General features: G+C 36.1%; 1 protein-coding gene across 1 annotated transcript in view; it reads right to left on the bottom strand.

The window, feature by feature from the left end:
- Positions 1-14,749, bottom strand: part of LOC129245872 (arylsulfatase B) — a 33,390-nt gene that overhangs the window by 9,981 nt on the left and 8,660 nt on the right. The window contains exons 2-4 of the mRNA XM_054884299.1: positions 8,008-8,145; positions 5,189-5,348; positions 13-100 (exon numbers count right to left, since the gene is read on the bottom strand). Of these exons, the coding sequence (XP_054740274.1) occupies positions 13-100; positions 5,189-5,348; positions 8,008-8,133 (374 nt within the window). The 5' untranslated portion in view covers positions 8,134-8,145. The remainder of the gene's footprint in view (positions 1-12; positions 101-5,188; positions 5,349-8,007; positions 8,146-14,749) is intronic.

The raw sequence follows: 14,749 nt of genomic DNA, 5'->3' as shown, positions 1-14,749 counted from the left end.
CGAAGTACATACCCCAATTCGTTCAGATATTGGGGCAAAATTTTCTCAGTCAGTGGTAGGCCACGCGGTTCTGCGCCATATAATACAGTATGTTGCATGCCTGATGGGATTAAAAAATAATTTGTTAGAAACAATTTAAACTGTAAATTCAATAGAGGTTATCTCTTACACAAACACACTTTTTTATTATGAAAACTGGTTTAGAAATGAAATAATTGTACTTTGCGACACCGTTGAGACCTTTAAAGGTAATATCTCAAGATGTTACATAACCTCAAATATAGCAACAAATCGACTTTTGTTTTTAAGCCAGAATACTGGGCCCATTCTACAAATTGTGGTTGTTGTTGTTGTTGTAGCAGTAATACAAGCCCTGTCAGTGTAGTGTATATCACCAGTCGTCTTCGTCTAACTCATCTAAAAGTCGACCCAGGAAATTTACTGTATCGACAGGTTAGATCCTGAGGGAGAGGGGTGTTAGATGAGTGGGTTTGGTGGTTAAGATCGCGCAGGGTGCCTTCACCTGCTGAGCATATGGGTATGTCGAGGTCAATTCTGGAAAAGTAGGAGTTTGACCTGCTACAGTATCCAGAACATAATTGTGCCAGTGTTACGCGGGTCTCACAGGGAAGCTGGAGCTCTTCATCTACTGTAAGTGGTGGTTGGACTCCGATTACAGCATTAGGTGGTCGGGATTTTAAGAACGGTCTCCCGATGAATGTCGTTTAATGTCTGTTTAAACACTGTCTGGTCCAGTAAATGTATGTCAGTTTTGTCCTGGATCTCGGCGGCGTAGTGAAATAGGTGTCTCCTGACGTGCCTAGAAAGCGGCTCTGGCTCAAGCAGGTGTCTGCAAGGGTGAAACCTGCGGTAGCACCCTAACAGGAACAGCTTGCTGAGCAGTTTGTTGTGCTCCATTACTGGGAGCATCTGTGCCACATTGTGAAGGTGTTGAAGAGGGAGGCAACCCGTCGCTGTCCGAATGGCAGTGCTTTGGCAAGTCAGGAGCTTTATCCACTAGGTGTCACTGGTTCTAGTCGAAGACAGGAGCAGCATAGTTTAGAACCGGCCGGCCAATTGCCTTAAATGTCGATAGCAACAATTCTTTGTCTTTGCCCCAAGTGCTGCCGGCAAGCGATTTGATTTGCCATTCCCATGGCAGCCGGTTCTACGTTACCGGAATGACTTGGCGTTTTCCCGACCAAAGGCAGCCGCCCCAGTAAACTAGCCCTGTCTAGTGAACAGTATACAATTTATAGTCCTGTTCTTGGTTTTGAAAGTCGATCAAATTTTGGTGCCTTGTGCTATCTTTGACTATTGAAGCAGGGAAAATGGTAGTTAAGTGATATATAGAGACGTAAAAATTACTATCGATAGATAATAAATGCTACGTTTGGTGAAAAGTCTAAAATGTGGATTTAAGCTGTGTGTCATCACAGCATACAGAGGTAGTGGCAATTGGAGTGAGACTGCAGAAAAATCTGCAACTAGCCAAAACACGTACATACAAGTCGAAAGATTTTGCATTGCAGATGTATTTTATTTTTAATAGAGACTAGATAACACCCAAAAAGGGTGTACGCGCCAATTATGTATATATATGTACAGTGTTGGAAAAAATAATAGAAACGACAATCACTCCATATTTCATATAAAATTTTTAGTTTGTAAGTATGTACCTATTTATGCAGATACACACTGTGTAATACTGTTTGATAACGGTACTTTATTTTGTCTTGTTTTTATGTGCATAATCGCAAATATTTAGGCTCAGTATTCTTTTTGGTGCAGAACCGCGTGTTTTAGTTGGAAAAAAAAATAGAAACGTTTCGGAAAAATTTGAATAGCTACAGTTAAAATTAATAATATACTGTTATTTTTAAACTGTTTGATATTTTGTTGGAAAAGTACGTAATAAATTATATTTATTATTGTCTTGTTCATAAAATATTTCTTATCTTATGAATATTGTATTCAGAATGGGACGTGGTAAACACTGTACTGTTAATGAAACAGAAATTATAAAAAAACTAAAAAGTGATGGCCTTTCTATGTCACGGATTGCCGATTTAATGAAATAATCTCGTCGTTTAATGAAATAATCGGCAATCCGTGACACAGAAAGGCCATCACTTCTTAGTTTTTTTATAATTTCTCTTTCATTAACACTGCACCAAAAAAAAGGTGTTTTCTGCGATTAATTTTAAAATTACAGAGGAAAAACGAGGACGAAAGCGCGCAACATCAAAGAAGTTTGACCAACTGCTTATACGAGAATCGAAAAAAAAAAAACATTTTTATCCTCAGAAGAATTGAAAAATGTTTTACAAGCGCCAGTAAGCAGTCGAACAATCCGAAATAGATTAATATCTGGGGGATTAAAGGCCTATAGGGCAAAAAAGTACCATACCTTAGCAGAAAAAACATAACCTGCAGATTATCGTTTGCAAAGAAACATCTACTGCGTGCAAATTGGAAAAACGTATTATGGTCAGATGAAACAAAGATTAATTTGTTTGGGTCTGATGGCAAGGTACATGTAAGACGACCTAAAACTCTGCATACGATCCAAAGCACACGTTGAAGACCGTGAAGCAAGGAGGTGGTAATATACTACTTTGGGGATGTTTTTCGTCGGCAGGAGTTGGATCTTTATTCTGGATTAAAGATAAGATGTGCGCTGCGGACTACGTAAGTATTTTAAATAATGTTATGCTTCCATATGCCAAAGAAGAAATGCCATTGATTTGGGAGTTTCAACAAGATAACGACCTAAAACACTCCTGGTTCCAGGATAACAATGTAAAGTTAGTAGAATGGCCTTCACAATCCCCGGACTTGAATCCAATAGAGCACCTTTGGGGCATTCTGAAGAAGAGAATTGCCGCCTAAAGGCAAAAAATAAAGCAGATTTGTGGGAAAAAGTCCAGGCAGAATGGTTTAGTATAAACCCATCAGTTTGTGCCAAGTTAGTGGACTCTATGAGCCGGCGTTGCACCGCAGTCATTAAAGCCCAGGGTGCAACAACCAAATATTAATTTGTTTACAATTTTAAAAGTTTTGTTAAATTATCTTAAAGAAAAATACTTTTGTTTATTAGCTTTAAGGATGTCGTTTCTATTATTTTTTCCAAGGACAATAAAATGAACTTCATGATTTCTTTTTTACAAAAATGTAGCAAGAGTTGAGTACCTCTATTTTTATATATAAAACTGTTTCTTTATAAAAAGATATGAACTTCAACAGCAAAAATTATTTTGCAAGAAATATACCCAAAAGAAAGAAAAATTCACATCGTTTCTATTATTTTTTCCAACACTGTATATAGATAAATGTTGTGACAGCCTTTTCACAATTTGAAGGCATTCGAGTTCAAACGGTTTTTAAAGCCGAATAAAGCCGTTCAATACTAGCCCTGGGAGTTGTGAAATTTACGAATTGGACTTTTACCAAACGACATGCAACTTGTGCACAAATGTGAAACTCTTCTAAGCTAAAAGTGCCATATAAAGTACAAACTTTATTGGAGCTTCGAGAGCGTTAAGAAACATGGTTGCCAAATAAGCTTAATTAATAAACGGCTTCTGCAAAGCAATTTATAGACCCACCGCAGTACTATTTAGGAATCGATGTGGAAACTGTGATTTCGCTCCACTTGAATTCAAAGGAAAAATATAATATATATGGAACACTTAAAGAGAGTTAGTGAGCGCACAATTTACGTACTATTTCTCTCATCTAGTATACATGTCTGCAATTCTCAACCGCTTTATGAAAAAAATATTAAAAACGCACGTTGCTTGTGTATTATAATCAGGCTCTTAGCTCAGAGATCAGAGAGATTAGATTTAAACCGCCCTTCGAACAGGTGAGAGATTTATGGCAGTTGGATCCCCAAAACACCAAATTCTAGTTTCTGATAAAATAAATTATGAAGAGCTATCGCATTTTTCATTTCCAAGACTCTGTCTCTAGAATTCTCAACAGTCTTTTGACACGAAAGACTGGCTGGGTGTTTGATATTCATTTATAGACCGTACTGCCTCCATTCATTCCCAATACACCATTCAGACTGACTGGCTCATCTGTGAGCTCTATAAGTTAGTAATTTGAGTTTACACTCAATATCCTGTCCAGAAAAATGGCAGAACATTGTACAGTAAAATATCTTCTCAACAAAAAAGAGTTTTCTAATGAGCTGAGTTGCTGATTATTTGGTTTACTAGTTGAAACGCCAGAATTATACTTAATACTCAAGAATTATATGTCAGAAAATCATACACTTTAGAAAACAATTATTAACTCTAGTTAAAATATGGAACAGAATATTCGCAGGAGTTTTGGGCAATGAAATTGCTGATGAGCTTGCCAGGAAGTGGGCTGAATTGGTCACAGAGACCTCCTACCCGGTCATCGGCATACCGCTGACTGTTGTTAAAGGGGAGTCCCACCACTTATTTCTCAGGAAAGCTGAGAAAAGATGGAGCTCCAGTTCTTCATGTGCTATTTCGAAAACCCTATGGGCCCAGTACAATATACGAAAGACTCAGGGAGTCCTGGGAACTCCACGCCATTCAATTTCCAAACTCGTACCGGCCATTGGACGAACGCCACACCCGCGGAAAAGCTAGCTTTATCATTTAATCCTCATCGCAAAAGCTTTGGGGACCTTTTAGAGAAGGAAACTGTTGAGCACTTTCTCTGTAAATGTCCGGGTTTGGCAGCTAGACGATTAAGATCACTGGATGCTCTTTTCTTCTGGACAGCCTGGAGTTGGCGCACTCTAAATCCCATCAACCTTCTCCATTACATCAACAGCTCTGGCTGGCTCTAGATATCCGCCTCTTGGAGATCTCATAATGTTATTTAAAACGGCGCTTTAGTGCTACTTGGAGAGTGCCACAGTGTGCTTCAACCCTTTCACCTACCTATCGTCAGGAGTTCTAAAAGTACACCTGCAGTTTTACGCCACCTCGGAAACGCAAACAGTTTTTATGAGGTTTTCTATTACTTCCCGTTGGACGGCCGCTATTGTAAAAAAGTGGTTATATTACAGTCAACATCTATTTAGGGACCAACTCCATTGCTCAAATAACTGATTAGCATAATTTTAGGTCCTTATATAATATATTATATAATTATTATAATATAATAATCGATTTTAATTTTAGTGGTAAAATTTTCTCACCTGTATGTATTGGATATTTTCCCGTCATTAGAGCCGCTCTCGAGGGCGTACATATTGGATTTACATAGTAGTTATTCAATATAAGTCCTGAAAAAGCTAAAGCATCAATATTAGGGGTAGGAATTTGCGCTGAGCCATGAAAGCCGACGTCATTGAAGCCCTAAGGCAGTGATAAATTTGTAATAATAAAAAAAGTAAAATTACATTATGGCGAATAAATTGCTTAAATAGAAAAAAGTTAACGCGGTATCTGCGCTCAGTACTGAAACAGTTGTAGTTAACTACTCTACTGAATTGCAGAAAAATAGGATTTAACCCTGCTACTACGTTAGGGTCTTTTGATGACCCAAATTGCATATATGTAACATCACCGTATTTCTAACTGGGGGAATATATTTGAAAGTTCTTACTACTCAGTGCATCAATTGTTGAAATATATTGAATTCAATTAGTTTTATCACCATTTTAGTCTTAGAAAATTGTTTATTGCAAGTGCTTACGCATATCATGTTCGGGTCATTTTATGACCCCTATCATATATGTAAAACGAATAGTAAATATATAATGTAATATCGCCTGTTGCAGAGTTATCGTCTGGAACACCTCTCTGTTGTGAATGCTGGAATGCGTTTACAGTTCTAATTTTTGTATTCAATAACAACGAAACCAAAGACTTTCAGTTCTGTGCTAAATATTGTAGTGATCAGTTGCTATTGTAAATCTAAGTTTATAGACGATAGATTTTGATAAAACATGGAATCTAGACATACTGTAAGTATATATAATCTACATTTTTTTTTTTCTAAATTCTTACTATATAGTATTTATACGGTAAAATTCGTTGTTGTATTTACTTGGCCATAATGTCAGCGTGGACAAATGACTGAGCATGACATTGGTGCATTCTTGAGTGACCTTGAAGACGATGCAAGTGATGATTGTGATGCTAATTTTGTACTTGAGGAATGTTTGAGACGAATGTAACTAATAGCACAGAAGTTTTTGATAAAGATCGGATGATAAAGTGGACAACAATACCTTCTTTGCAATGTCTAAGTCGTGCAGCAAGTGAAAATATTCTTCACGGAAAACCTGGAGTGACTTCTTATGTTATTCATCGTATTTCAAAAATTCGTGATACTTTTGATGTATGCCTTACAGAAGCTATGAAAAGTGATATAATTCACTACAGAAATGTGCAAGGAAGTGCTGCTTTCGAAAATTTTCAAGCTATAGATTCTACTGAGTTCGATGCTTACCTGGGACTTCTTATACTTATTGGTATTTATTTACAATATATTTTTCCTATTATAATTGAAATGAAAGTCTTAACTCCCTGTGGGACGAGTTTCATAGACGTCCGTTTTTGAGAGCAATCCTGTCTTTGGAGCGATTTAGCAATATTTCTCGTGTACTAGCATTTGACGATAGGCAAAGAAGAAGATCAGAACAAAGAGGAGATAAACTTGGTCCTATTCGCACATTTTATGAGCAATGGACTCAATCCTTGCAGCTTCTTTACGTTCCAAGTGCTAACATAACGATTGACGAACAACTTATTCCGTTCCGAGGTAGATGTCCTTTCAAAGTATACATTCCAAGTAAACCTGGGAAATATGGCATGAAAGCGTGGATAGCAGCGGATTCTGACACCGAATTTTGCTTACAGTTCCAAATATACTTGGGCAAAGTAGGAGACAATGCTGAAAGGAATCAAGGCGAACGTGTTGTTCTAGACTTAGTGTCTTCATACCGTGGACGAAATGTGACTACCGATAATTTTTTTACGAATCATAACCTTGCACTAGAACTGCTAAAGCAGAAAATTACTATTGTTGGCACAGTAAGGAACAACAAACGTTTTCTGCCGGTTCATGCAACATCACAAGAATTGTGTAAGCTTCCAATAAACTCAAGTAAATTTTTTTTTCACGAAAAAGAAACTGTAGTTTTGTATGTTCCTAAAAAATACAGAATGATTTATTTGCTTAGCACCCTTCACCATAATAGCAACATTTTGGAAGATCATCCAAAAAAAATTCCGGAAATAATTGAATACTACAACTCGACAAAAGGTGGAGTCGACACATTGGACCAAATGGTTCGTACATATTCGTGCAAAAGGAAAACCAATCGGTGGCCAGTTGCCCTGTTTTCTAATTTATTAGATATTTCTGCTCTAAACGTTTTTATAATATGGACCGAAATATATCCTGAATGGCAAAAAAATAAATTGCACAAAAGGCGCCTATTTTTAGAGAAACTCGGTGAAGTTTTAGCTCAAGAACATATCTAGAGGCGTAGTCGGCTTCCTCGCGCAGAAGCCTCTGCATCATTGGTACGAAGAATTCGAGAAGAAGACAGTGCATCACCATCTACGAATTCGCCTTCTCCAAAACAAAAATGCGCTAATGAACGGAAAAGGTGTAAAATTTTGCCCGTCGAAAAAGGAAAAAAAGACCTTTACTGAGTGCATAACTTGCAAAAAACCTGTTTGTCCGTCACACCGACACACAACCACTCTAACGACGACATATTGCATTGATCACAAGCCTTAAAAATATTTTTGAACTGTACAAATTTGAATTTTCTCAATAAAAAAATGTGGGGTCAAAATAAGACCCGAACATAACATGTGTATTTTTTTCTAACATAATAGCAGGGTTAAATATGCTCGCTCTTATTACACTCCTATTTTTAAATTTTGCTCGCAGCTCATTCTAGAGCAGAACTGCATTGAGCTGTGTGCCAAGTAGGCCTAAGTTGTTTGATGTAATATAATGCTAATTTCCTAATATTAAAATTTTATTTCTACTTACCAGATCGTCTGCCAAAATAAAAATAATATGCGGTCGCTTTTCTTCGCTATTATTCGCATTGATTTGTGATATGGAGATGAGTATACAGAGTAGTAATATTACATGCAGGAATTGTGTGAAATTCATTTTTGATTTTTGCTGAAAAATACAATTTTTATTACTACTGAGTCAAACCACGTCAAGTGGGCCCCGAATTTTCCATCAAATTCCCGATTTTAAAATCAAATGCATTTTTGGATAGAGAATTTGTCACATAATAATTGCTGTAAATAGTTTTTTTTTATTCCGCTTTTTGTTTAAGTTATTAACAATTGAATTTTTTTGCATGATATTCTTGTAAAATCAATATCTCAGAAACTACAATTGATAATTCGATGAAATTTATTTCGGTTACCGAAAAATGTTTACTCTACCGATTTAACGTTCAAAGACTGTGTATTTGTTGAAACAATAATTTTTAACAATAATTTTTATGAAAAATCGCAATTATTTTTGCGTTCTTCACGCTCTAAATGGACAATATTACAGTCAGATTAAGCGCACAATGCTGACCTTTAATAATCTGTAAAAAAAACTTTGTTCATCCAATCCGTTCTGAAGATATCGAATTTTTTGTGAGTCGAGGCACTTCCCCCATAAAACGAACTTGCATGAACATGGCTTTGCAGAGTCGTACAGTCGCCGCAACTTCTAGTGTCAGTGTGCTGTGATTCCTAGATTCTGTGCTTTGAGGTTAGAAAAAAATTATTATGTATTGTTATGAAAATGGTTCGACCTGATGAGTGTTGCAATCCGTTGGGGGAAAAAGGTCATAATTGTGTACGTCATAATTTATTCCAAATAACCGCTCACTGGGATGTAAAATTCAAGCAATATATCGGTAAATACATTTGCAAATCATGTCGTATGAAGATATGTAATTTACTATTGTATCGATGGTAAACAGCATCATTTAAGCCTTGTCATCATTTCTGAAAAACTAACCCACGATACAAGTTCGGTTCACTTATTCAACACAAGACTTGTTAAATATCTTAAAAGCAAATTTGGATCCAGAAATATAAAAAAGTTCTCTTATTTTTCTGATGGAGCTGCATCGCAGTACAAGAATAAATCTAACTTTTTGAACCTATATTACCACAAAAAAGATTTCGGAATCGAAGCTGAATGGAATTTCTTCGCGACTTCCCATGGCAAGGGAGCTTGCGATGGGGTCGGCGGAGCAGTTAAAAAACTAGCTCGAAAAGCAAGTATGCAGCGTGTTGCTGGAAATCATATTCGCGATGCTAAAGCTCTTTTCGAGTGGGCCAAAGAAAGGTGCGTTTAAATCGATAGATTTTGTTTTTTGTTCGCAAAAAGATCATGATGCACATGAAAAAAAAATTTCCAAACGCTTCAATGAGGCAATAGCTATAAAAAAAACGCGGTAATTTCATCACTTCGAACCTGCAAGTAACAAAAAGATTCGAAGTAAAATCTTCTCCGAGGACACATCTTGTTTCGAGACTATTATTACTAATTAAATTTTGTATGTTTTCATGTAGATATTGATGTATGTAATACAAATTCTAGTAATGAAACACCTCATTTTTGAATCCTTAATCCTTTTGTATGTCTTTTTTAAGTGCTATACGTTTTAGCGTATGATCCCATGGGACAATGCAAGGCCAACTGTGAAGCGCGTCGCGTTGCACAAAAAATTCGATATCTTCAGAACGGATACGACTCTGCAAAGCCATGTTCATGCAAGTTCGTTTTCGTGCGTAGTGCCTCGACTCACAAAAAATTCGATATCTTCAGAACGGATTGGATGAACAAAGTTTTTTTTACAGATTATTAAAGGTGAGCATTGTGCGCTTAATCTGACTGTAATATTGTCCATTTAGAGCGTGAAGAACGCAAAAATAATTGCGATTTTTCATAAAAATTATTGTTAAAAATTATTGTTTCAACAAATACACAGTCTTTGAACGTTAAATCGGTAGAGTAAACATTTTTCGGTAACCGAAATAAATTTCATCGAATTATCAATTGTAGTTTCTGAGATATTGATTTTACAAGAATATCATGCAAAAAAATTCAATTGTTAATAACTTAAACAAAAAGCGGAATAAAAAAAACTATTTACAGCAATTATTATGTGACAAATTCTCTATCCAAAAATGCATTTGATTTTAAAATCGGGAATTTGATGGAAAATTCGGGGCCCACTTGACGTGGTTTGACTCTACTTTATTTTGTTAGAACAGAAGTAATCGTTTTAAATATAATGAGATAGAATCAATTACATGAGACGTCACAAATTGTTCACCAACAACGAGACTTCAGTTCGCCGTATGGCATGCCAAGTTGGAGTACTGATCTAAAACTCCGAATAGTCCCAGTACGTCAGATTTTCGAGATATTCATGCGAAAAACAAGATTTTTTTACTTTTTTTCAACTCTGGTAGAGTTCATAGTTGAGTCGATGAGGTCTTTGTAATCGCATATCGCGAATTTCACAGTTTTCATAAACCTAATGAGAGCTGTAAAGTAGGAATGACGAATGAAACAAAATCACGTAGTGTGACAAATTGGCAATTAATTTATTTTAAAAATTAAGCTCACTAGATCATGGGCTCTGCCGCCTTGGAGTTTAATGGACAAAAACATTAATTGGTCTAGTATCTCCGTTGGCTCTGAACGAGCAAAGCACGCAGAAATGGAGAATGTAATACGAGCATCTGCTCACATAGAAAGCCATGGTCAAAAATAATTAACAACTAAAGGGGTCTCCAGTAAGAGGTGTTATTTTGATATTCAAAGAAAAATGCTATCTTTTAATTTAAATGATCAGATCTTTATTTCATTATAAAGAGGATGGTATGACGTTAAGGGGTAACACCACTGTAGAAATTTCAAAAAATTTATTTTTTTTATAAGCTTAAAAAATTCTTTGAACCTTTTAAAATACAGAACAAAAAGTTTTATACGTTACCGAAGTTTATTTCATAAATATTTTAAGCTTTTAACCAAGCGTTAGTGACTTCTACCTAACGACTTCTCCAAATTTCCAAACTTTAAACGCGTTTTTCTCAAAACACGTTTTCTGAAATTGGCACCAGCATAACTCAAACAATTTTAAATATTTTTAATCAGGTCTGCGTCTGTATAATAACCTTCTTAAGAGAAGAGCGTAGGGGATTTTCGATAGATTAATTTAAACGATTGTTATAATTATTTAAGTGCCGTTTTTTTAGTCCAAAATAGAGTTGTTTCCTTCAAATGCTTGCTAATTCCACAAAAATAAATATTTTTTAAATCCCCTACGTGTTTCTCTAGCTATTCTTATCTAGATTAAGAAAAAAAATGTTTCTTTGTTCCAGATTAAAATTTGCACCCTCTGTGCTGCGTGCCGCGGAGCTCCTTCAAGAGAAACCACATTACAAAAATGTCTCCAATGCCGCCATTTTGTAAATTTTTTCGATCAAACTTTGTAGTTTTGTATTTTAGTAATATAAGTAATATATAAGTAATAACTTCCCAAATCAGAGTGATTGTTTTCCCTTTCCTTCTATACAAAAAAATTCTTTAAAAATCGTGTTTATTTTACGCGTGTACAGTGGTGTTACCCCTTAATAGTGGAAAATAACATCAGGCAAATGACCACCACGACCCCGCTTACAGGACAATATCCTTTTCATGAAATTTTCCATAACCGAATTGCAAAGTGGCTGCCCTATGTCCTCGAAAGCCTCACGAATTCCATCTTTGGGGTCTTGAGTCGACCCTGGGCTGTTGGCGTAGACCTTCTCTTCCATGTGGCCCCAAAGAAAAAAGTCACAAGGTGTTAAATCACAAGATATCGGTGGTCAATTGTGATCACCTCTTCGAGAGATAACACGGTCCGGAAACTTTTCCCATAAGAGATCAATGGTTTCGTTGCTTGTGTGGCATGTAGCGCCGTCTTGTTGAAAATAAACGTTGCCCAGATCAATACCATCCAATTCCGCCCATAAAAAATCGTTAATCATCTCTCGATGGCGCAATCCATTCACCTGTAACACCTGTTATTGGAAAATCCTTTATTACAATTTACACAAATCTTGAGCAATCATGCATTTCATGCCATTACAGAATTAGCGTTAGCAAGTAATATGAAAATGATAACTTGGAAAAAGGCAGATTTGGCAAAAAGTTATTGAGCTAATAGTTTAGACTCTAATTTATATTGAACGCTTCTACAAATATGGATCTATTAATCGATATATCGGCTATTGTCCAATGGGAAAACGGTATATCTACAGCATAAAGAGGAGGACGTGGCAGAGAGAATATAATCGCGGTATGGCTGTACGGCTCTCAGTAAATTTGACAGAACCATCTACCTAACATAATTTTAGATTTTGATCTACAACCAACTTCCTTCTTCATATTCTCTTTTCTATTATCTTCTTTGTTTACATAAATCCAACCTAAGTCCCGATTTACACGAGGAGACATCTGGAAGGGATACACTGGAAATTCTCTTTTGATGTTTCATTCGCGTACACACGGGCAAAAATGTTTCCGCGACATTTTGACATTTAATACTTTAGCATCGTCTGGTTCGGATGTATTCTAGCACGCGCTTACATGTAAAGCAGAGAGCGTTCGACAACAGTTTCTTAAATATATAAATGAAAAATGCAAACTGGTTAAATAATAAATAATTTGTTGTTTTTTTTATTGAAATATATTTATAAATTCTTATACTTGAATAAAAAAAATTAAATTAAAAATACTTCATATGTAAATAATTAACTTAAAATTAACTTGAGTATGTAGAAATGCAGGGAAAAATTAGAAATCAACATAAACATGTCCCATAACTATTTTAAATTATACCTACTTTACTAGCAAAAATAATCGTGCATTTCCCAAGCAGCGTTCGGATGTTTGTTATCGTTGTTATCTTCCGTTTGATTGAAAACCAACACATAACTTAGAACTTCCTTCCACAAAAGAAGAAAACGAATGAAGCAACTGTCAAAAATTGCTTTAAGATAAGAAATACGAATAAGAAGAGCAAAACGTGTCGCCGAATACGGGAGACAAAATCCCTTCTCTCTTCCCCGACCGCCCTTCGCCCTTGAACAAAATGTTTCCCTTCCAGATGTCTCCTCGTGTAAATCGGGTCTAACTTTTCATTTTTGTTAACATATCTGCGCCATTTTGGTATTCACTTCTTAGTTCACGCAGTTAACTTCTTTGTTACATGAAAGAGTGCTTTGGAATCAGGCGATCTCAGCTGTTGGCATTTTTTGACAACCAGCTGAGAGTATTTCTACTTATGTATTTGTACAATGCTCACATATCTCATCTACACTTACATAACGGTAAAGTTACTCTAATTTTTCCGCCGCAATGTGGGCAGTCTTATATTCTATCATTCTTGAGAGGAGAAAACACGAAACCGCTGTCTTCATGGGCTCGTTTTCGAAAGACTCAGCGGCGCGTATTCTGAACGTTATACTTACATACATGCATCACATTTTGACTTTTGCTAAACCGACAAAAATTCTTTGTCCACTAACTTGCACTAATTTTTAGTATTTTCTTCTCTTTTTATAGTCAGTTCCATTCCATAACCTATTTTAAAACTTTAAGATAAGGGAAACCTATCTTAGACCAACATATGCATTAATCTCTCCCTCTCTCTTTTTCTCTCAGTTTTACGTACATACATTCTTAAAAAGTTAGTCTCTTTGGATTAACATTTTTCACTCTTAGCTTACAAAAAAATGTTTCTCATTGGAGAACACTTCATGTCCGTACACGTGCAGTTTCAGTATGCCTGGCAAACAAACAAATCGATTGATGCAAGCAGGCGTATGTAGATTATTATACGAATATGCACCTCGTGCTTTCCGCCAAATTAATTATCCAATTATTGCTACATAAATACGTAGATGTGGCGTATATTACATAATAAGTATATATATACTATATGTATGTTTGTATGTGTATGTAATTGAGTTCGCAATCGAAGATCAATTTGCCGATTTCATACGGAAATACAAGTACATCGCAAGTTATAAACGAGTCATTGCCAATGCTTTGACAGCTGCACTCACTTATAGAAGGTCGATAAATTCTCATAGGAAATAAAAACTAAAGGCATATTGTGCTTCAAGGAAAGGTGATACATATTTAAGTACATATGTATGTACTTAGTCCTGCCATAAGTTCTGTTACAAGTTAAGCCCGTAATAGATATGAAATTATAATATAATACTTTTTTTAATGAAGTTAGTTTTATTGAATAAAAAGCTTTTTCTAAAAGCGATCGCCCCTCGTCAGGCAATGACAAGCTTCCGAGTGTATTTCTGCCATGAAAAAGAACTGAAAATATTTGACCGTAGTATCCGCCACATACTGAAAAATGTTCTCAAAGTCAAGCCTTACAAGATCCCAAAGACGCATGATCTCACACCAAAGAAGCAACAAATCAGACTTGAGAGAGCGAAGGAGTTGCTTCGCTTGACTGAAAGCGGTCACTTTCCGAACATTGCGTTTTCTGACGAGAAAAATTTCCAAATTGAGCAATTCGTAAACTCCCAAAACGACAGGGTTTATTGAGCCGACCGTTCATAAGAGAATTTGAGTCATCGACTGGCCACCAGGAGGCAGAACCCGAAATAAGTAATGGTTTGGGCCGCTGTAACCGCAGATGGGCGCTTTCCAAACGTTTTCCTCGAGCTTGGCGTCAAGGTAAATATTA

Source organism: Anastrepha obliqua, chromosome 4 (assembly GCF_027943255.1).
Source record: "Anastrepha obliqua isolate idAnaObli1 chromosome 4, idAnaObli1_1.0, whole genome shotgun sequence".
NCBI classification, from domain to species: domain Eukaryota; kingdom Metazoa; phylum Arthropoda; class Insecta; order Diptera; family Tephritidae; genus Anastrepha; species Anastrepha obliqua.
The sequence above is the reverse complement of the archived record's forward strand: the minus strand, read 5'-3'. Positions and strand labels throughout refer to the sequence as shown.